This window comes from Syngnathoides biaculeatus, chromosome 2, assembly GCF_019802595.1.
Source record: "Syngnathoides biaculeatus isolate LvHL_M chromosome 2, ASM1980259v1, whole genome shotgun sequence".
NCBI classification, from domain to species: Eukaryota; Metazoa; Chordata; class Actinopteri; order Syngnathiformes; family Syngnathidae; genus Syngnathoides; species Syngnathoides biaculeatus.
The window spans coordinates 9,542,217-9,564,674 of record NC_084641.1 but is presented as its reverse complement, the minus strand read 5'-3'; the positions used below and the strand labels follow the sequence as shown (position 1 = coordinate 9,564,674).

Sequence of the window (22,458 nt, the reverse complement as noted above, 5' to 3'; positions counted from 1 at the left end):
ACTACGTCTTTTCAATGGCGAATGTCACGGTTTAACATCTGCTGATAACATTGCAGGCTATATGGCTACCACTTGGATGTCGAATAAGACTTCAGCAACTTTGCGCATGGATGAAACACGCTCTGCTCATATTAAATTTTTTCGTATAGACATTGAAGTGAATACTGTTGTGTATTTTTCATTACAATATCTATTTTGCAATGTACAATATTTAGGGATGTCAGAGGGGCTTTAACATTTGATCTTGTTAACATCGTACTCAAGCGGTTTGATGGTTGGTTTCTTTTTTTTTATTAGAGTCAACTACAAAATCACAAGTCAGATCCACACACACACACGCACACACACACTTCCAACCAGATCCCAACATGTTTTTGTAGCACCTCTTCTATTTTTGGAATCTGTCTAAAACTGATTTTCGGCTCGCGAATTCTGCCTTCTTCTTTTCCTTTGCTTTTCTTTCTTGCTCCATCTTCATTTTGTCCTCCATACTTTTCACAATGACATCCTGGTTGATGACAGCAATGAATTGTTGCGCACCAGTAGATAGAATAAGAGATATGTCAGCATTTGATTGATGACCAGTTTGAAGGTCATCACGCTTACCCTCTTGTCAGCATCAGCCACTTTCTTCTTTCGCCTTTCTACATTGCCAGCTGAGCTGCGACCTTTTTTCTTATTCCTGGGGACAAATCTTTCTTTGGCAAGAGGATCAAAGCCCTGGGAAGACAATTGTCATTTACATATAGCATATATATATATCTTAAAGCCTTGAGCCTCAATGACATGTCCTAAAACTGACCAAAGCTTGCACTCTGTCTTGGTGCCTCTGTTGGAAGGTGCCAAGATCAACCTTAGCCAGTTCAGAGGGGTCCAAACTGATAAGTTCCGGCTGAATCTTTTCCAGCAGGGCCTTCACTTCCCATTCCTGCCTCTGTTTGGCACTGCGATATGGATTTGAATCAAGGCCATCAAAGTTAGGCTCACCCGCTCCTGAAAATGAGGTCAAAGCATAGCATTTTATTAGGTTTTCTTTAATCTTTTAAAAATAAAAGTACCAAGAAAAATCACGTCATACCTGGTACGAGCATACTAGTAAAGCCTTGTCCATGGCCGACCCCAAGCACATCCTCAAAGGGGCAAAAGTGTAGCTCACATGCGGCAGCCTTGATTCTGTGAGCAATGTAGGGTTTGGTCACTGAAGAGCTCCACAAATTCTTGTATACCTGCAGTGAATCCATAAAGTGTCAGACGAAAGAATAAATATATTTACGGTATGGATTTTTCTTCATATACTGGATTTGGGGCCAAATTGATAAAGATCCCAAAGAGCAGGCTCCACATTGTGTTTCTGCTCCATCAGATTGCATGTGCTGTTGGTGGCAATGTTGCGTGTGATTTACTAAGACAGTAGTCTTTTAATAAAAACCCAAATAGTAGGTATTAAATTGCATGTTCACTCAAACCGAATCCACATGCCGTTGGCAACGAGTAAAAGTGGTGGGAACGAGTTCTTTTGTACTATAGATAGGTCTTGTTTGTACCACGGACAATTTGGGATAGGGCCGCAAATACAAACTGAAGTTTGAAGTGATAGAATCAGAAATCTGAGTAGAGGTAAACAAACGTAACTCAAGACCAGAAAATAAATCCACTGCTCTGATAGTTTTGATTAAGTCAGCGACTTAAAAATAAAAGCCATGTTTTTTGTTTAACTCACACTTGAGTGTGTAGCAATGAGATCTGATCCATGTGTCCCGTTCTGCGTAACATTAAAACTCTTTAAAGCACACTGAAAATTCTGCTTTGAAAGAGGCCGGTACCAATTGTCGCAGACCAGTGAAACCAAGAGAGTTTTGTCCAAGGTGATATGGCATGACTCCTTGTGACTGGCTCCAAGTCAGCTCTTTGATCATTCAGAAGCTCCAATTTCTATTGTTATAGATATGTCACAGTAGTTTTGATGGCATATCAAAAATGTTTACATGAGCGGAAAGTTCTCCATGCTACCTCCCCTGTTGCATGTGCTGTGGTGACATCGCTTTTCATGCTATTTTAGTCCTAACCTCTCAGACGTAAAATTCAGCAAGTGGAATTCCGTCACAAGTTTGATAAATAGCATTACACATGGTAAATCAATGAGTAGCCAAAAACTGTCCCGGCTGCAGGTCACATCAGAAAACTCGTATGTAAAGTTATCACGAGGTGACCAGTGGATTCGGGAAAGTCAATTGACAGGAAAAGAAACGTGGTCAACTCTGGGCACCAAGCGAGCATTCCAAATTCCGTGCCGATCACTTCGAATTGCCGTGTTTTGAGAAACGGAGCAGAAAGCATTGGTTACGCAGTTGTAATTAGGCAGAGGCTGGCACCAGCTGTGGGGCCAACTATTTTTCCTACAGCCATTGAGATCTCAACCGGCAGCAGTAGAACTAAATCTCACAGCAGGGGCAGACTGGAGGTGAGGATTTCCTTGTCTACACCCATCACTGTATTATGGTTAATATGCATTGGGCAGTAGGGAAATAAGACCCATGCAGTATTTTTAAGTACCGTCATCTGTACTTTTGCCAGTATGACAAGCCAAAACTTTCTTTGTGGAGTGTTCTAAAGCTACTCGAGCAAGGTGGCACACATTATAGGAACACTGCATACTACGTAAAATTTTTTTTACCATGTCCCAAACATATGTAAATACTTAATACGTATACTAATCCATCCATTTTCTGAGCAATGTATCCTCAGTCATGCTCAAAAAATATCAGCAACCCTGGGGTGCCATTATTTGTAGTTATGACTGGATCAAAAGATATACTTTTGAATGGCCACTCTCTTTTTCTGGTGTGCAACTGCTACTTGCCTGCTTGTTGCTGTCGTCACTGTTCAGTTCCAACCTCCTGACCGGTGTGATGGTCTGAGTGCTCCCGGTGCTGAAAAGCCTTCTTGTGAGTAATGTGCGCGCGCATATATTAATGCGCATCCGCGTATATTTCGTAAACTTCCGGCCAGTCTGAAACATCTGCATGTATGCTTTGAAGTGTGCCATTCGACAACTTGTCGCCGAGTGTTCATGTTCATTACGGACATCTCAGAAAGACGAACACAGCGAACGTACAGATGTGTATACTTTTGTTTTAAGGTTAGGTTAGGGTTACAGTTAGGATATACAGTAAACGTATGTTAGCTTGCGCTGTGTTGTAGAAGGGGGAACTATGAGAGCGGGGTATTTCCCAGTAACCGTCTACTATGTACCCAGAGTTCCCCTGTTAGTAATGCATGCGCATTAATCACAAGGGGACTTTTCAGCACGAGGGAGCGCTCAGACCATCACACCAGCTCTGACATGTACGGTTGTTGTACATGTGCGTACTGTTTTTGTCAATTGCAATGTCCCTTCTGGTTGCTCTTGCAGTGGATAGAGTAACCAAACCCCAATGTATTGAGCTTCAGGTATGTTTGGACAGTACTCAATACGCAATTTAAAAAAACAAAACAAAAAAAAACTATAGTTGACAACTTACTGGAAAAGACGTGGATGTATTGGATAATATATAAACAATGCAAATATTGATTCTCACTGACCCCACAACATCTTTGACTTCCGACTTATAATGTTCACTTCTGCTTATTCTATTGTACTAAATCCCTGTTGATCTGAGATGAAGTGACTGACCTGGACGACATCCCCTGTGGCTGCAGACAGCAACCCCCGATGGCTGAGCGACAAACAGGAAGCTCCAGCTGGGAGGAAGTAAGAATTGAGGGGCTGGAATGTTCTGACGTCAAACACCTTCAGCTTTTTGTCCATGCCTGACGTCACCATGTAGCTGCCAAAACAGGTAACTTTACAATAGTGACCTCTGGTGGACATATCCGAAATAGTAGACCACAGCTAAAAAAAAAAAGTTGTTTACATATCACCAGTTGTCCCCTCATAGAACCCGTAATTTGCAGCTTTTTAAATTTTTGGTACTTTTTGTGAAATTTTTAATGCTTTCACATGATAGTACTAAAGGCCAGTCTATTAAAAAAAAAAAAAAGGCCTGTGCTGTGGCACTATCTTGTGAAAGCACATTTAGATAAGAAACGCCAAGGGCATTTTAGTGCCGAGGAATTACATCGAAGTGACACATCTTAACTAAAAGACAGGCTTTGTATGTCGTTGTGTAATGAGTTAGTCAAATGTAATCATATGTAACCTACATTTTGTTTTCCAGGTAAATACAAGAGTTTAGATTAAGAATTTTTTTTGTGGATCATAATTTATGGTATATTTACTTCTAAAACTACTAAAGCATTTTCAGAGCTGCATCAGTTTTTTGTATTTGTGGTAGGGTGCCAGCCTTACACGCACAAATACATTCACTAGACATAAAATGCACATCTAAATGATTTTTTTTTTTTTTAAAAAAGACCATACTTTGTATAATCACTTACTGTCCATAACCAGAAATCTTAAGGAAAGACATGTCCACATTGTCTTGTCAGTTGTAACTCACGTTCCAGTTTTGTCCACGGCAATGGAACGCACTCCTCCCCGGTGACAGAGCATCCTGACGAGGGCCTCTTTTTGATTGGGCGACCACAGGGTGACTGTCCCGTTGGGGTGGCCGAGATGGATGACAGCATTGTAGGAGTTCTGACACATGACGGCAAGCCGGCCCATTTTGGTGCAGGTGGCGGTAACCTCTTTTCCCACGGATACATCAAGATATTGCAGGAAGCCTGTGGCACTCTAAAAACAGGAGTAATTCACAACCATACTATTAACAGGATTAAAAAAATAAAAAACAAAAACATACAGTGAACCTCCATTTACATGTGACTGACAGAAGCACTTGTGTGTGTTTGATAAGTATGTGTTCACTCTTGTCTGGGTGCTCAATAAATGACTGAAAAACTGTTTCAGCGACTGTGCGTTTCCCTTCCTTCATGCAATATACTGTTAAAAAAATAATATATATAAAGTACAGATTTCTGCAATGTAGTGGAAATGTCTTGGATAGACGAGTACACCCCTCTAAAAATAAAAATCTGCAAAATAGCTTGGCCATGGTCAGTCACTACTGTAAATACAGTTCTACCTTGACTAACGGGTGGCCCAATTTATGAGTTTTATGATACGAGATGTTGCTGTGTGACTTCTTTGGCTTATGTTGAAGAGCGCTGCGTCCTCTCTACTAGCGACGGGACTATTGGACAGGGAAAAAATTCAGTGTCTGATCTTGTTACCATACTGTGCATTAGTACGGATCAAATTGCAACGACTGAGTTCATTATTTGCTTAACTTTTATTGGAAAAGCAACAAACATGCAGTAGGAAGTTGTGGCCCTAGTTGTTCAATAAGGGTAAAACTATACAACAATATGTAATCAAAATCCTAAATTTGTCCGATGAAAGTTTGTTAGCTTTATACTACAGCAACGATGTGGTTGTTAATCTTCAATGAATATTTGAACAAAAAGTCCAGTAACATGCATCCAACATTTAATTTTCACAGGCATATTTTGTTATATTTGTACTTCTCATATTTTCTTATTAGTTGCGGCAGGAAGGGCATTCGACGTAAAATTGTGCCAAACAAATATGCGTTCATCTGAGATGACACGCTGTGGTGACCCCTAACGGGACAAGCCGAAAGGAAATGATATTTTCTTATTAGTACAGAGTCTTGAGAATACACGGATTATCAATACCGCTAGTACTTTTAATAAATAAAATTTCAGTTAGTTCTGAACAAAGCCCTATCTTTCTGCCACGCATGATAATTGGGCAATGTATCAAAGAGCTGCAGTGTAACAACTATTGGTGAAGAGGACTTATGTACATACCAGTGACTGGTATTGGTCCGATACCTTGTATCCAATACCCATCTTACAGTCATAATAACCCTCTAAAGGGAGACCACAACTGCAATGTGGCCCATGACAAAAATTTGATATGATCTATATCAAAGCTATCGTGATAATACTTCTGACACAAACTGGTCATGAACTTACAGCAGTAGCCAACAAAAAGTGGTACGGCAGAAACTGCATGCGAAGGACATCGTTGAACTTGCGGATGCAGTGAAGCTCTATTCCATTTGAGTCGTAGATGTGCAGCCACTTTTTCTGAGCCACTGCAAACATGGCCTCAGTGTGAAGCCATCTGAAATGTGTATTTATTTTTGTTATCGTTGCACAAAGGATAATTGAATCATGAGGGATGCACCGATACAGATGCCAGTATCAGTGGAGATACCGAATAAAATGCATTCGTAGTCCTCACATTACCTCGAGTTAGTTCTTCAAAAAGAGTAAAACTCTTGTTTCAAGCCATTTGTTGACATTGGAGTTTACAATAAAACTAACAAAAGACATAATTATACATACAAACATGGCTTTGTCTTGCAAACCTCCACTAGCTTAATGCGGAACACTAAAGACGGCCTAACGAATAGCATCAATGAAGACAGGCTCCAGCACTCCTGTGACCCTTGTGAGGATTAGTGGCTAAGAAAATGGATGGATGGATTAAGAATGGGAAATCACAAAATCATATGTGAGTCAAGGCAAGTCAGTGAATACTTTTGGCAATATAGTGAACCTCCCGGGAATGTGTAATAAGATTAAAAAGTGAAACATTTCAATAAAATGTATCCCATGTTAAAAAAAAAAAAAGTTGGCTTGAATAAAGGTCGTACTGGAGTAAAACTTGTCGTTTTCAATAAGTATTTGTGCTTTTGTCTGACTGAAATTTAAACTGCGTACCCTAATGGAATTATCAAGTATTGGTACTCAATAGACTGCATATTCAAATGTAAGTCCAAGGAGTCTTCTGGTTAAGACTGTCTCAACCTAAGACTTTTCGACTTTACAACGCCCGTCCCCGTCTGCCATTTTGCCTGGCTAAAGCTTGTCCGTGTTTGTGCACCGGGAGTATCTTCGCATTTTTTGCCCTTCTTTTTAGACATTATGGCCCCAAAGAAGAAAGCTGTGTGTTTTAGCAATGCTTCTGCAGCCAAAAGAAAATCCATTACCATGGAAATGAAGCTCAAGATCATAAAAAGATTGGAGAAAGGAGAGACACCAATACCACCAAGGCTTGAGTCGGTCGACCGTGGTGACAATTATTAAAGACAAAGGCTGTAGTTCAGCGCAGGTGAAGTCTTCCGTTCCTATGTCGGATACAATGATCACGAAACAAGGTTCTTTGATTCTTGTCGACATGGAGAGGATTGAGGACCAGCATCCTTCGTAATAGCGAAGCGCAGCCTCCCCTTCTTCTCCATCCACCGCTCAGCAGTAATGCTCAGTACATCATCTTGTTTATTTCAATGTGTTTGTTTTTTTATACAAAGTATTTTGATGTAAATTCTGACTTTAATGGTGGAATCCGACTTAAAGTCAAAATTCGAGTTAAGTCGCTATTGTCGGACTCAGTCGTAGACCCAGGACTCCCTGTACTTGTACTCATACTCTGTCTGAAAAAAATGGTATCGGTGCATCCCTGGTAATTGGTTCTTGTGTGTGTATACATGTGGAAGGCTTACCGGACATCGTTGATTGACTCCATCACGTTTATCTCACACATTAACTGTTTAGATTGCCAGTCGAGACAAGCAATATGGCCTCTCCTCCCACCGAGTAGCAGGTGGCTAACGGAAAACAGTGATGCAAACACATAAGCACTGTATACTGACTTACGTATAATGTCAAACCAAATATATAGTCACAATTTTTTTGTTTAAATGATTAAAGTTGTATACTTTCATTGCTCAGTGACTCTCCAATTGTGTTATGTCCTGCATGTATATTTTGCCATTCTGGCTATATGTCATGTAGTGGCGCCAACTACAAGAAACAAATTCCTTCTGTCTTATAACATACTTGTCCAATAAAACCAATTCTGATTCATGTGCAAATATAAGTTTGCAACAAAAGAAAATGGGTGATGTGTATTCTTTCATCAATAATACAAAAATACAATCAAAACTGAGATGAGAAAGTTTGGTACTGACCGCCCCGTCCTGCTGTAATCCAGTCGGTATGGTCCAAATTGAGATAGATTCAGGTTAAAATACTGATGACAAAGAAGGGGAAAGTTCAAATATTTAAACAATAATAATAATAATAATAATAAATCAGACAGAACAATGGACGACGGGTTAGTGTCTGCCTTTTAGTTCTGAGAACCGGGGTTCAAATCCTGGCCCCGCCTGTGTGGAGTTTACATGTTCTTCCCGTGCCTGCATGGTTTTTTTTTCCTGGCCACTCCGTTTTCCTCTCCATCCCAAAAACATGCATGGCAAGTTAATTGAAGACTAAATTCCCACAAGGTTTGACTGTGAGTGGCTGTTTGTTTATATGTGCCCTGTGATTGGCTGGCAACCAGCCCAGGGTGCCCAAATGTGGTTGGGATTTGCTCTCGCACTACTGCAAACCTTGTGAGGATAAGCAGCTCAGAAAATGGATGGATAGTAAAAGCAGTTTCCATACCTATTTGAACCTATATAGTAATGGTGACTATATTATAAAATGAATGATACTCGCAAGACAGTACTGCCCACCTTGGCCCCAGACGATATATCCACAGCCTCTGCGATGTCTTGCTGTGAGATGGTGCATGTGTCCTCATCTTCATCTCCTTCTAACAACCTAAGGAAGTCAATCAGGTTATAACAATATGACATTTTCAGACAACAATCTTTCCAAGATGTGAATATTTTACCCTGCTTCCTCTGGGAGTAGTAGGTCAAAGCGGGCAGCTTGTTTTTGAGCCATTTCAGAGGCTTCATTTGAACGAGAAATGACTTCTTTTAGTTTTTTGTGATGCTTGCAGATCTAGAACAAAAAGTATGCACTACAGCCAACAGATACATTGAAATAGTTAAGCGACCGCTTAAATTGCTGACCTGATCTTTTGTTTTCCCTTCCCTTGTGAACTTCTGCAGCTTGGCTTTTGGAATAGAAGCAGGTCCTGGGAAAGCATCTTGTTTCTGAGGGACGCCCCACAATTGGATTAGTCAAAAGTGAGGCAAAACTTATCTGAGGAATCCTAGGTCAGAGTATTTGTTTTTGACGAGAGAAGCATCTTTTAAAAAAAACTGAGTGAATGTGAGCGCGAATGGCTGTTGCATGTGCCCTGGATTGGCTGGTGACTGATGTGACCCGCTTCTTGCCTGAAGATAGCTGGGATAAGCTCAGGAATGCCCACAGCCAAAGTGAGGATAAGCAGTATGGAAAATGGATGAATTTGCAGATGAAATAAGACTCCTTACTTGTAACATTGTCTTTTTTTTCCCTAATAAAAACTACAAAATTGACAGAAGCACCATTAACAGCCAACTGTATGGAGCATTTTTTAAAATGTTTTCACGATAACCTGAACTCTATTTCTGTTAAATCAAGCAACAGTTTCATTAACCAAATCTTGTTCTTCATATTTAACATAAAATTATCTTGAGAAAATATTCCTGAAGCAGTTAAACGAACAAGAACGGTCTGGTATGTTATTCGTGTATTTGTGAATTTCAGAGTTAGATCTACAATAGCATGAATGTTATTGTACACTGAAACTATTTGTATTATTTTTAATCCACCTTTCTACTCTGGCATTTATATACATATTCAAACTTCAAAAGATTCAAAAAATAAAGGTCACCCAAAGACTTTCAAATTAGACACACACGCGCGCACACACACACAATCCCAGTTATACTAGAACTCAACATTTTCAACCCCCTGTTGTGCAACTCTACATGCTGCACATGCAGCAAGGGTGTGGAGTGTTAAATATTGGATGGAGCCAAGACCAAGAAGAGGTTCGTGCTCCGGCAGTGGTCCATGTGCCTACCAGGGGCTAATGACACAGTTGTCCAAATCTGTTGCCTGACTGTCTAATCCACACGCATGTTTACAATTTATCCTGACGATTTATGAGACAGGAGAAAGTATTGTCTGTTTTATTTATATATTAATATACACAGAAATTTCATTTTCTAGCTCAGTTATTATCGAAGCGTAGTACGCCCAAGAATCATAACCCATGGTCAGTTGCCCATAGGTGTGATTGTGAGTGCGATTGTTGTCTGTCTCCAAGTGCCCTGCGATTGGCTGGCAACCAGTTCAGGGAGTACTCTGCCTCCTGCTCAATAACAGCTGGGATTGGCTCCAGCTCTCCCACAACCCTCTTGAGGATAGGCGGCTCAGAAAATGGATGGGTGATTATTATTATTTTTTTTTTTTTTAACTGACAGATGCAATACATTTTATTTGAATCATTACGCACAGTTGTTCATCTATCCATGTTTTACCACTTTTTTGGGTCAGGTCGCGGGGACAATAGCTTTAGCAGGAATACACAGACTTCCCTTTCCCCAGCCACTTCATCCATCTCTTCATCAGGGATCAGAGGTTGTTCATATGCATATATTTTAGTAGTTTATAATGTAGCAGTGGCTTGCGATAATGTGAAATATACTTTTAAGGAATAAAACATCACTCTCGATATGTGATGAACTCCCGGGCGTACTACTCAACTGCATTTGATGCCGGTCACGATTGGTGAAAAAGTTTGAAAAACATTGCGGCTTGCGGCAACTGGAATTGCTTAAGATTGTCTTACTCGAGATCTTGAGCGTTTCCTTCTCGCTTTTGTTGGCGTGGTGTCAAGCTCCTGCTCGTGTGCATCAGCAGCCTGTTTTCCTTCTTCATTTTCATCTTTGTTCTTGTGCCAGTAACGAGCTGGAGGCTGTCAGAAAGAAGCCATCAATGTTGTAAGCTTATCGAGCAGACATGTTGTACATCGAACTGCTAAGTGTATTCGGTCAACGACTCTGATAGCACGCCTTACTAAAGTAGCTCAATGTCACGTTATGCCACTGCTTTATAAGTCGCAATTAACCAACAAACGCGCTATTTCATTTCTATAATCGGTTACCTTTTTCCCCACGTGTGACTCTTTCGCTGACTCCATGGTTGCCGCCGCCATTTTGTCTATGTCATACCCCCGCGACCCGCCCCCTGCCTAGTGTGAAAGCCGCCTGCTATTTACGTGGTGGAATCCAAACGTACAGTAGTTTTTAGGGTGGACACGCCCTACTCAAATATTATTGGCTCAGGAAACGCCTGGCACCACTCTGATTGGAGGTATTATATCAGTAGTACACGCCCTACTGCTTCCAGACGGGAAAAAATGTGACTTCAGTGTCCCGGTGTAAATGTTTCCCACTAACTCTAACCTACTCTGATACTCACCTTAATTCATCATAAACTGTCTTAAACCCCAGTTCAGCCTTTCAAAGTTGAGAAAACACCTTGCGTTAAGTTACAAATGTTTCTCTCTATGTGCTTATGTGGGTTTTCCCAGATTCAAGACTTTTGGGAGTCAAGATGAGGCAGTGACAAGACCCAATACTGTACCAAAAAAATTCATTTAAAAAAAAACATGACAAGGTTGGTGTTGAAGCACATTGTCTCTTTAATGCGAAATCTCTTTTTTAATACATTTGGTTATCAAAAACACATTTTCTGCAACTTCTTCTTCTTTCGGCTTGTCCCGTTAGGGGTCGCCACAGCGTGTCATCTGAGATGAACGCAAATTTGTTTGGCACAGTTATACGCCGGATGCCCTTCCTGACGCAACCCCTCTGCAATCAGCCGGGGGAGGGAAGCTTACAGCACCTGGCGGTCTACCATCCAAGTACTAACAAGGGCCAAAGCCGCTTAGCTTCCGAGATCTGACGAGATCGAGCATTCTCTGGGTAGCATGGCCGTAAGCACATTTTCTACAACTTAGTAATTTCAATACGTGGTCTCGAGACAAGATTGCTTTTGAGTCTTACAGCTAGGTCTTGGAGAGATGCTTGTCTGCCTTCTGTCTGCTGTTGAGGTGTCTTTGAGCAGGAATCGTGTGTCGACCACTCCAGCTCAAATGGTGCAGCACTCTTTGCTCACCTCTTCCACTCTGAATCTCTCCTTGCAAGTCCAGCATATACTGGAGTAAGAGTTGAATTTCCCCTTGAGGGAATGTTTCAGTGTTTTAAAACTAATTGAAAAAGGAGCAGCAAACTTCAGTCCATCTGTTGGAACTCTTGAGTATGGACCAAGATCACTGTACCACTAGCAGGTAGGATGGGCTAACATCTTTTAAGAACCCATCCATCCATCCATTTTCTGAAGTGCTTAGCTTCACAAGGCAGGAGCCAGCGTACACCCTGAAATGGTTGCCAGCCAATCACAAGCCACATAGAGACAAACCGCTACACTCACTATCACACCTAGGGGCAATTTCTTCTTCTTCTTTTCCTTTTGGCTTGTCCCGTTAGGGGTCGCCACAGCGTGTCATCTTTTGCCATCTTAGCCTATCTCCTGCATCTTCCTCTCTAACCCCAACTGCCCTCATGTCTTCCCTCACCACATCCATAAACCTTCTCTTTGGTCTTCCTCTCGCTCTTTTGCCTGGGAGCTCCATCCTCAGCATCCTTCTACCAATATACTCACTCTCTCGCCTCTGAACATGTCCAAACCATCGAAGTCTGCTCTCTCGAATCTTGTCTCCAAAACATCCAGCTTTGGCTGTCCCTCAAATGAGCTCATTTCTAATCCTATCCAACCTGGTCACTCCGAGCGAGAACCTCAACATCTTCATTTCTCCCACCTCCATTTCTGCTTCCTGTTGTTTCTTCAGTGCCACCGTCTCTAATCCGTACATCATGGCCAGCCTCATCACTGTTTTGTAAACTTTGCCCTTCATCCTAGCAGAGACTCTTCTGTCACATAACACACCAGACACCTTTCACCAGCTGTTCCAACCTGCTTGGACCCGTTTCTTCACTTCCTTACCACACTGACAATTGCTCTGGATTGTTGACCCTAAATATTTTAAGTCGTCCACCCTCGCTATCTCTTCTCCCTGTAGCCTCACTCTTCCCCCTCCACTTTTCTCATTCACCCACATATATTCTGTTTTACTTCGGCTAATCTTCATTCCTCTCCTTTCCAGTGCATGTCTCCATCTTTCTAATTGTTCCTATGCATGCGCCCTGCTTTCACTGCATATCACAATATCATCTGCGAACATCATGGTCCAAGGGGATTCCAGTCCAACCTCATCTGTCAGCCAATCCATTACCATTGCAAACAGGAAGGGGCTAAGAGCTGATCCCTGATGCAGTCCCATCTCCACCTTAAATTCCTCTGTCACACCTAAGGCACACCTCACCATTGTTCTGCTGCCATCATACATGTCCTGTACTATTTTAACATACTTCTCTGCCACACCAGACTTACGCATGCAGTACCACAGTTCCTATCTTGGTACTCTGTTGTAGGCTTTCTCTAGATCCACAAAGACACAATGTAGCTCCTTCTGACCTTCTCTGTACTTTTCCACTAGCATCCTCAAGGCAAATAATGCATCTGTGGTACTCTTTCTAGGCATGAAACCATATTGTCGCTCGCAGATACTTACTTTTGTCCTGAGTCTAGCCTCCACTACTCTTTCCCATAACTTCATTGTGTGGCTCATCAACTTTATTCCTCTATAGTTCCCACAGCTCTGAACATCCCTTCTGTTCTTGAAAATGGGAACTAGAACACTTTTCCTCCATTCTTCAGGCATCTTTTCGCCCGCTAGTATTCTGTTGAATAAGTTGGTCAAAAACTCCACAGCCATCTCTCCAAATTGCTTCCATACCTCTACCGGTATGTCTTCAGGACCAACTGCCTTTCCATTTTTCATCCTTTGTAGTGCCTTTCTGACTTCCCCCTTACTAATCATTGCCACTTCCTGGTCCTTCACACTTGCCTCTTCAACTCTTCCTTCTCTCTCATTTTCTTCATTCATCAACTTCTCCAAGTATTCTTTCCATCTATTTAGCACACTACCGGCACCAGTCAACACATTTCCATCTCTATCCTTAATCACCCTTACCTGCTGCACATCCTTCCCATCTCTATCCCTCTGTCTGGCCAACCTGTAGAGATTCTTTTCTCCTTCTTTCGTGTCCAACCTGGTGTACATGTCTTGCCAATATGTCCATTACAATCTGCACCAATCACAACTCTCTCCCTGTCTGGGATGCTCAGAACTACTTCATCTAGTTCCTTCCAGAATTTCTCTTTCAACTCTTGGTCACATCCTACCTGTGGGGCATAGCCGCTAACCACATTATACATAACACCCTCAATTTCAAATTTTAGTCTCATCACTCGATCTGATACTCTTTTCACCTCCAAGACATTCTTAGCCAGCTCTTCCTTTAAAATAACCCCTACTCCATTTCTCTTCCCATCTACTCCGTGGTAGAATAATTTAAACCCTGCTCCCAAACTTCTAGCCTTACTACCTTTCCACCTGCTCTCTTGGATGCACAGAATATCAACCTTTCTCCTAATCATCATGTCAACCAACTCCTGAGCTTTTCCTGTCATAGTCCCAACATTCAAAGTCCCTACACTCACTTGTAGGCTCTGTGCATTCCTCTTTTTCTTCTGCCGATGGATCCGGTTTCCTCCTCTTCTTTGTCTTCGACCCACAGTAGCTGAATTTCCACCGACGCCGTGCAGGTTAGCAGTGCCGGGGGCGGGCGTTGTTAACCCGGGCCACGACCGATCCGGTATGGGATTCTTTAGATGAACGCTCATATTTGTTTGGCACAGTTTTTACGCCGGATGCCCTTCCTGACGCAACCCTCTGCATTTATCCGGGCTTGGGACCGGCCTACAGATTGCACTGGTTTGTGCGCCCATAGGGCTGCATTTGCCCCCATAGGGCTGCATTCTAGGGGCAATTTAGAGTGTACAATTAATCCATGTTTTTGGGATGTGGGAGGAAACTGGAATGCCTGGAGTCCGGCATGACTGTGAAGGCTTGACTGGTAGATGAAGATGTTAAGCAACACTCCATTGTTTTGTGTGTGTGTAAGTGTGTTTTTTTTTTTTTTGAGGTACTGCACTTCAGATGTTTTTACACCTGTTCTTTGCTCGTTTGAAAACGGTCTTCTTTATCCACAGAAAAACTTGGTGACGAGAAGAATCACTTTGATGTGGCCCGTAATGAATTGTTTGTCAAAGTCTTACATGAGACAAATAACAGAACTCATACCTGAGTTGTGCACTGCAATTTGAACATTGTAAATGTTGCTGTGCAGTGCAGCTACTGTAATACAGTACTGTATGGCCAAATCCCACTGCATGAGAATAATCTCATGTCCTAATTACTGTAGTAGTATACATGAGCTAATCACCTCTAAGTGTGAAGTGGATCAATGCGGCTAAAGCATAACTATGACTGACATAATTTGTGTTGTATCTGTAAAATCAACTGTGCTTTAAGTTTGACGGAAACATTCTACAAAGGGATTTGTTAAAATTGATTATGGATAGTGATTATGATCATCCACTAGGTGATGGTATAAAGGGTAGGAAAGTGTCTATGGAGCTCATCCAGGGGTTTACAAACTGTTTAGGACGAGTAAGCCAAACAATTTTCAGCAAATGATCATCCTCCCATTCCTTTGAGTTGTGGCCAAAGAACTAAATTAGCGCACAGTCAATGACAGTGACACAAAGTATTGACAGGAAAGCATAAACATCCAGATGAAATGGCCAACAGCAAAACTGAAAACAGAAACTTCGTAAATAGAGTACATACTCAATACTCTGTATTGTGTTAATCCAATCGCTTTACTTTGACCGTCATTTCACTTTCATATTGCTTTAACCATTTTCCATGCATTGGTTTATATGAGGGGGAACGCTGACGCTGCCTCAAAGTTCTGAGAACCGAGGTTCAAATCTGGCCTTGCCTGTGTGGAGTTTGCATGTTCTCCCTGGCCCTGTGTTGGTTTTCTCCCGGCACTCTGGCTTCCTTCTAAATCCCCAAATTCTGCATAGTAGGCTCATTGAAGACTGAATTAATCAAAGGTTTGAATGTGAATGTGGATGGTTGGTTGCTTCAATTTCAATACACCCTGCGATTGGCTGGTGACCAGTTCTAGGTGTCCACTGCGTCTTGTCAGAGGATGGGTGGGATAGGTTCTCGTGCGCCCGCGACCCTAGTGAGGGTAATCGATACAGAAATTGGACGAATGGTTTATACGGTATTCTACAACAACGACGACGACAACGACATCTGAAAAATGTGTGACGTGACAACTGTAATTTGTCTGGCAAGCTCTTGCTTGCTGAAAAGCACTCACACTTCATATCTACACCTTCAAGGATCGAGAGGTTGGTGTGAGTTGGCCTTTTAACTTGTTGAATAGAAATTGTCAAATGTTTTACTTGTACTGGTCATTTTGTTGTATATTAGGTGCATGGGCATTTAAATTTCTGATCATTTTCAGTTCAACCATAATAGTCTCTAATGTGACTTCAAGGAGATTCTGTGATGTTAAAAAGATCATTTTTGACCATGGGTGATTCTAGCCTCAGAGGTTTCAGGGTATCAAGACAAATGTCATTTTTTTGTCAATTTTAAAACAATTTCAGTCCCATATTTCTCATAGAAAACAACATTACGTAATTGGGAAAGCCTCTGACGAAAACTTCAAATCTGATTAAGATTATTTAAATGCTGAGCCACGCCAAAGGAGGCACAGAACGGAATCTTAAAGATTGTAATGCTATTGATTCATGGGATTTATTTATTTGGAAGTTTTATTTGAAAAGCAATACACAACTCAAAGTGAGTTTGTGAATGCTTTGGATAATGATAGGTGAACGCTTCCCTCTGCTCCTTGGCAGCCTCCCAGACCGTTTCTTCACTCTTTAATGAGCTAAGGACTGTATTTAATATTAAAACAATGTCACAGAATTCCCACAAACAAGTATATATCCTAAAATAAAATTGAGCTCATCTAAATGTTTTACAAATGTTCATACTTAGTCGGAAATCTGGTCCTGTTTGACTCGACACAGCTATTCTATTGTATGAAAAGCAACAGGTCGTTTGACAGGTTAATTCAACTTTCTGGCATTTAATGATAGAGAATTTAATTATTCTGCTTTCACCATCTGCCTACATGCAGCACTTTCATGATCGATGAGCAAAAATGCATTATTTTTTTGTATATAAAAATTCATATTAAAAATTGAAATAAAATAAAGGGAAATGGGATCGTCTCTCAGTGTAAAGTGGTTGACAGTTACTGTTAAAAATTGTCCTCGCATCATTCAAGAAGTAAAAAGTATTGCTTTTTGCATTGAAAAAGAAAAAAAGATGGCGGCGCCACCTCGACCGGAACTGTTTGATTTCCATGGCGTCTCCATGACAAAATACTTCACTGACAACTGGGAAGACGTAAAGAACTTCAAGGCCAAACCGGATGATATTGTCATAGCTAGTTATCCTAAATCAGGTAAGAATATACAGTAAGTATGAATATTAATATCCTATGCATTGACTGTTCAATGAAGAGGTTTTTTTTTTTTTTGCCCTTTCGCAATTGCTCTCAATGTCTTTTCATATTCTCACCTCAGGAACCACATGGGCCTGCTACCTCTTGGATCGGCTGTACTTTGGAAAGACGTATCCTGAGAAAGACACATCCCTCCCTCTGTATATGAGAGTACCATTTCTGGAGCTCTGCATTCCTGGTCATCCAAAAGGTTATTACAAATTGGTCATATAAATCACAGACAGATTACAAAAATGAGATTAGATTCAAGATGTTTTCACCATGGCGTCACAAATACTTCATAGTTTCATTTCACCAAGGCAGCGCCATTGAGAAAAAGGGGAAATGCAACAGAATGGTGAATTTCTTCTCTATTGCTCTAGCTTGAATATTTGAAGTGTCAGTTGGAAAGTTGTTAAGTCAGGCAAACTGGTTTAAAGCAATATTGAAGGCTGAGCGTCATTTAGAATTGAACGGGTAAAGTGGTTCAAAAAATAGAATAGGGATAGCACCACGGATGGGCAGCTGGGAAGCGTTAGCCTCACAATTCTGAGGTCCCGGTTCAATCCCGGACCCACCTGTATGGAGTTTGCATGTTCTCCCTGTGCCTGGTTTCCTCCCACATCCCAAAAACATGCAACATTAATTGAATTAATTATTTAAATTGCCCGTAGGCGTGATTGTGAGTACGAAAGGTTGTTGCCATGTGCCCTGCGATTGGCTGGCAACCAGTTCAGGATGTACCTTGCCTCCTGCCAGTTAACAGCTGGGATAGGCTCCAGCACTCCGGTGACCCTTGTGAGGATAAGCAGCTAAGAAAATATATGGATGGATGAAATCAGAGATATTACAGTGAAAATCATCATTGAGGAATTGACTATCGGGAATTTACATTTCTGTTGCTTTGATTAATGGCACAGACCTGCATTAATGATGGTGAGATGGAAAAGTTGTATTTTTTTTTTTTTTGGGGTACCCCGTGTGAGGCACTGAAATCGATAAGCTTGAAAGCTCTCATTAAGCAGCAGTATAGCCATTATGTATTGCTCAATGACTCAAAGACAACACAACCGAACACTTTATCCATACTGCCTCTGTGAGATAATACTTTAAACAAATCTGATGATTGAATTTTGGTGTGAACTACCGAGTCTGTCTGCCCCCCCAGGTGTGGGCCCCTAAATCTTGTGATCTTATAACTGTACAACTATTCACAATACCCATTTGATTTATTGTTCTCACACACAGGTTTCACTGGATTAATTTTTATCTTTTTAAGGAAATGAAATGAAACCTTAACCTTTGGGGCTATTTTTTTTTTTTACAGTGGCCTGGAGGTGAGAAAGAATATAACAAATTGTGAAACACTTTTACAACAATCCATCCATTTTCTTAGCCGCTTATCCTCACAAGGGTCGCTGGAGTGCTGGAGCCTTTCCCAGCTGTCAACGGGCAGGAGGCGGGGTACACCCTGAATAGGTTGCCAGCCAATCGCAGGGCACATGGAGACAGACAACAGTTGCATTCACAATAACACCTTGGATCAATTTAGAGTTTTTAATGAATGGATGTTTTTGGGATGTGGAAGGAAACCAGTAGGCATTTCGAGAACATGTGAACTCCACACAGATGGGGCCAGGATTTGAACCCCGGTCCCTAGAACGATGAGGCAGAAACTCTAACCAATCGTTCACTGTTCCACCACAGTGACCATTTGTTCTCTTATTCATTAAGGAAAAGACCTGGCAGACCAGCTAACGATCACTCCTCGTCTCATTAAAACTCATTTGCCAGTCCAGCTTGTACCGGAGACATTTTGGGAGCACAATTGTAAGGTAAAAAGAGCACCATGCCTGGATACAACTGCGACAGCTGAAGAATTGAATGCAGCGATGCGTTGACACAGATGGAGCTCTTTTTGTGTGTGTGTGTGTGTGTGTGTGTGTGTGCAGACAATCTACATTGCTCGAAACCCTAAGGATGTAGTCGTGTCTCACTTCCACTTCAGCCACATGAACAGCATCCATCCTGCACCAGGAGACTGGGATGGATATCTGCAAAGATTCATGGAGGGCAAAAGTGAAGTCAAAGTATAAACATTGGATGATTTTTGTCAGAAAAGCGCTTTCTCCTTCATGAATGTCCTTTTGTGGTTTCAGTGGCGTATGGAGCTTGGCATGAGCATGTGACTGGCTGGTGGGAGAAGAAGCAAACGTATCCAAATCTGCATTATATTTTCTATGAAGATTTGACTGAGGTAAAATCTTTGCAGGTCACTTTCTTGCATTGCAAAACACACACCATTTCAGAGAAGAATTGAAGATTTAAAGTCCATCTCAAATCAATATCTAATTCATGAATTCATGTCTTGATACAAAAGAAAAGTGTTGCCGCCAAACTTGCCAATCATCGAAAATGAGGTTTCCAAATTGCGAAAAATCCGGCCACTATCTCCGCTTTCACATGTTGTGGGCTCATCTGCTGAATGTGCTGAGACCTCGCCCACTCAACCGTCAATCAAATTCCATTTCTATGACCTAGAAACATGGACGCCACTCAAGCTAGCATCTTTCTATCAATACATAACTACGTTTGAACCATAAAATAAGTCTACTCATGGACAAACGCTGTCAAGTTGGACTCAAATAAAAATCCCCCCAACCTACTCTCCCAGCTTTCCCTTGATGTGTGTTCACTCACAGCCGACAACGAGGCACTCTAAAGCAGCCACACACACCAGCAGACTATTCAAAGGGAAAATGTATTTTCAGTCTGGCATAACTAGCTAGTAAGCTACTGTAACTGCACATCACAATTTTGCATAACTGCTGGTAAGAATGAAGGCGCTCAAGATCTTTACAGTACATAATTGGGGAGTGGCAAATAATGCCAGGACCTAATTGCATCACTTGGCCCTTGTTTTCCACTTTGAACAAATCTTTATCATTTGTGTTTTCCAGAATTGGTAAAAAATAAATGATAAAATATATTTCTATAGCGCTGCAATTGAGTATTTACTATAATAGTTTTGTCTTTGCACGTTTTCTGCAGTTATCTTTCAACACGTATACTGCAATGCATTCATAAATAAATCCCTGACTTCATTTTACAGAGTCTTTAAGGGAATACAATTTCATTTGGTGAAATTTTATGAATGACTTTTGTGGTGTTTGCTGCTACGAATATTTGAATTTATTCTAAATGATCATTTTCACTCTAAATACAGGTTTAAAAAAACACAAAGAACTGTTTTTACTGAACAGAGACCATGACTTTAAAACAAATGTCAACTGCAAGAAGCTACACCCTCACGTTCCTGACAGCACTTGTCACTTGACAGTGTTAATGTCAATATTTCATGTATGTGTAAGTTAGGACATTCATCCAATATTTGAATTCTTTCAGTGCAAACAAAGAATGAAAGATTACTGCGAGGACATACACATGTCAAAATGGAAATTTCTGTCCTCATGGATACCATCCACACTAATGCACTGCATGAGTATTATTATGAAGTCCAAGGTGTTCTCATCAATTTCTAGCATTGAAAATGTATACACCATGGGTCCAACCTTTAAGTGTAACCACTGGAGTGACACACCAAGTCTGTAGTGCATGTTGTAAATTTAACAAAAAAGTAGTCTTGATAACCTGGGAAAGGCTGCAGCCCTCCCACGACCCTTGTGAAGATAAGCGGCTCAGAAAAGGGATGGATGCATTGATAATGCCTGACCAAGCCTTTCGTTTGTGCAGAACTTGGGATGTGAGATTGACAAGCTGTGTAGTTTCCTTTGCGTGTCTCCCTCAACTGAGGAGAAGGAAAGCATCATAGAGGCTGTGAAATTTGAAAATATGAAAGACAACAAACTGACCAACTTTACCAATGCCCCCTTGATGAATCTGAAGGTGTCTCCTTTTATGAGAAAAGGTACCATATAAGATGGCTGAGTGTTTTGTTTATTTGAAATATCAATTGCAATGTCATCTGAATTGATCTCTCTGCCTTATGAAGGGAAAGTTGGTGACTGGAAGAATCATTTCACCGTGGCCCAGAGTGAACAGTGCGATGAGCACTACAAACGGCAAATTAGGTCCCCTGGATTGAAGTTTCGCACTGAAGTTTAAAGCTTGGACTGGGAAAACATTTTTTTTTTTTCCTTCTAGGCTGATGATTTCCAATCAGCTCTTTCGGGCTTTCCTTCTTGACATCATTGACTTCCTTTGGGCATAAACTCATTTGGGCTATGAAAATCGATTTACTGTTTTGAACAAAACCAACAATATGATGTAATATAGAGAGTGATCAATCAAACACATGGAAAATTTGGATGGGGATCATTTCATGTTGTCTTTTTTATTTGAATCTAGACATGAAATTTCACAAAATGTAAAAACAAATGTCAGATGATCCAAATAAACACATCGAATACTGAATTGCTGCAATGCTACTCCACACTGGGGCGGGCACATGGATTAATTTTCAATGGCACGTATGCTTTATAGAGTGGGCAACATTTAATACATTTTATGCTTCCACTCTAGTCTGGGGAAAAAAATGAACAGCAACCAGCAAGACAGAAACATCTTAAAGAGTTATTGGAAGGAAAACAACAACGCAAGGCCATTGGGCTAAAAACACTGAACAATTTAAGCATCACTGGAAGAACTGGACATCAGCTTGTCATGATCTGTTTGGCGAATGAAGGCATAGGAAATCTTCCCTGGAATGATACTACTCCAATAAACTAAAAGATATATTAATTTTATGTACGTTGTTTGTTGAAACATATCAATTGTACATGGTCAGTCAAACTCCTTTCTGTACACTTTGAATATTTTTAACTAAAAATACTTGGTTTTCACCCGGCAAAATAAAAATGAAAAGTATTTTTATAATACCTGCATGATATTTCAACCCTTAACACAGCTGAAAATGCCCTATCAAAACAAAACAAAACACTTGATTGTCTTTCACAGTGACAAATATGACAAGGTTTCAAATATATCTTTATTTCACAAAAATAATAGTATTTACATTGTTGCATCTATATAATATATTCAAAAGATACTT

The 22,458-nt window shown here is 40.9% G+C and overlaps 2 protein-coding genes across 2 annotated transcripts; one reads left to right on the top strand and one right to left on the bottom strand.

Annotated features, from left to right (window-relative positions):
• Nucleotides 1-266: 266 nt before the first annotated feature.
• wdr46 (WD repeat domain 46) lies at nucleotides 267-11,052 on the bottom strand. The gene is made up of 14 exons (XM_061831721.1): nucleotides 10,925-11,052; nucleotides 10,610-10,735; nucleotides 8,898-8,981; nucleotides 8,714-8,826; nucleotides 8,553-8,640; nucleotides 8,004-8,065; nucleotides 7,536-7,640; nucleotides 6,001-6,151; nucleotides 4,500-4,735; nucleotides 3,674-3,827; nucleotides 1,079-1,226; nucleotides 803-993; nucleotides 607-720; nucleotides 267-508 (listed from the first exon to the last, which is right to left on the bottom strand). Exons 1-14 carry the CDS (start codon nucleotides 10,973-10,975, stop codon nucleotides 389-391), a joined length of 1,743 nt encoding a protein of 580 aa, XP_061687705.1. The 5' UTR covers nucleotides 10,976-11,052; the 3' UTR covers nucleotides 267-388.
• Nucleotides 11,053-11,223: 171 nt separating this feature from the next.
• LOC133507097 (cytosolic sulfotransferase 3-like) lies at nucleotides 11,224-22,344 on the top strand. Its single transcript, XM_061831733.1, has 10 exons — nucleotides 11,224-11,439; nucleotides 11,550-11,758; nucleotides 15,981-16,218; nucleotides 17,202-17,348; nucleotides 17,470-17,598; nucleotides 19,122-19,222; nucleotides 19,340-19,466; nucleotides 19,547-19,644; nucleotides 21,141-21,315; nucleotides 21,400-22,344. Exons 3-10 carry the CDS (start codon nucleotides 16,128-16,130, stop codon nucleotides 21,510-21,512), a joined length of 981 nt encoding a protein of 326 aa, XP_061687717.1. The 5' UTR covers nucleotides 11,224-11,439; nucleotides 11,550-11,758; nucleotides 15,981-16,127; the 3' UTR covers nucleotides 21,513-22,344.
• The last annotated feature ends 114 nt before the right edge of the window (nucleotides 22,345-22,458 follow it).

Excerpts from the sequence above, each read along its gene's own strand:
- wdr46 (XM_061831721.1), bottom strand. The coding sequence starts at position 10,975 with ATGGCGGCGGCAACCATGGAGTCAGCGAAAGAGTCACACGTGGGGAAA. Across the intron at positions 994-1,078 it reads TACTAGTATGCTCGTACCAG|GAGCGGGTGAGCCTAACTTT; the intron begins GTATGACGTGAT and ends CCTCATTTTCAG. Across the intron at positions 509-606 it reads TGGCTGATGCTGACAAGAGG|GATGTCATTGTGAAAAGTAT; the intron begins GTAAGCGTGATG and ends GTCATCAACCAG.
- LOC133507097 (XM_061831733.1), top strand. The coding sequence starts at position 16,128 with ATGTGTGACGTGACAACTGTAATTTGTCTGGCAAGCTCTTGCTTGCTG. Across the intron at positions 17,349-17,469 it reads AGCTAGTTATCCTAAATCAG|GAACCACATGGGCCTGCTAC; the intron begins GTAAGAATATAC and ends TTCTCACCTCAG. Across the intron at positions 21,316-21,399 it reads GTCTCCTTTTATGAGAAAAG|GGAAAGTTGGTGACTGGAAG; the intron begins GTACCATATAAG and ends TGCCTTATGAAG.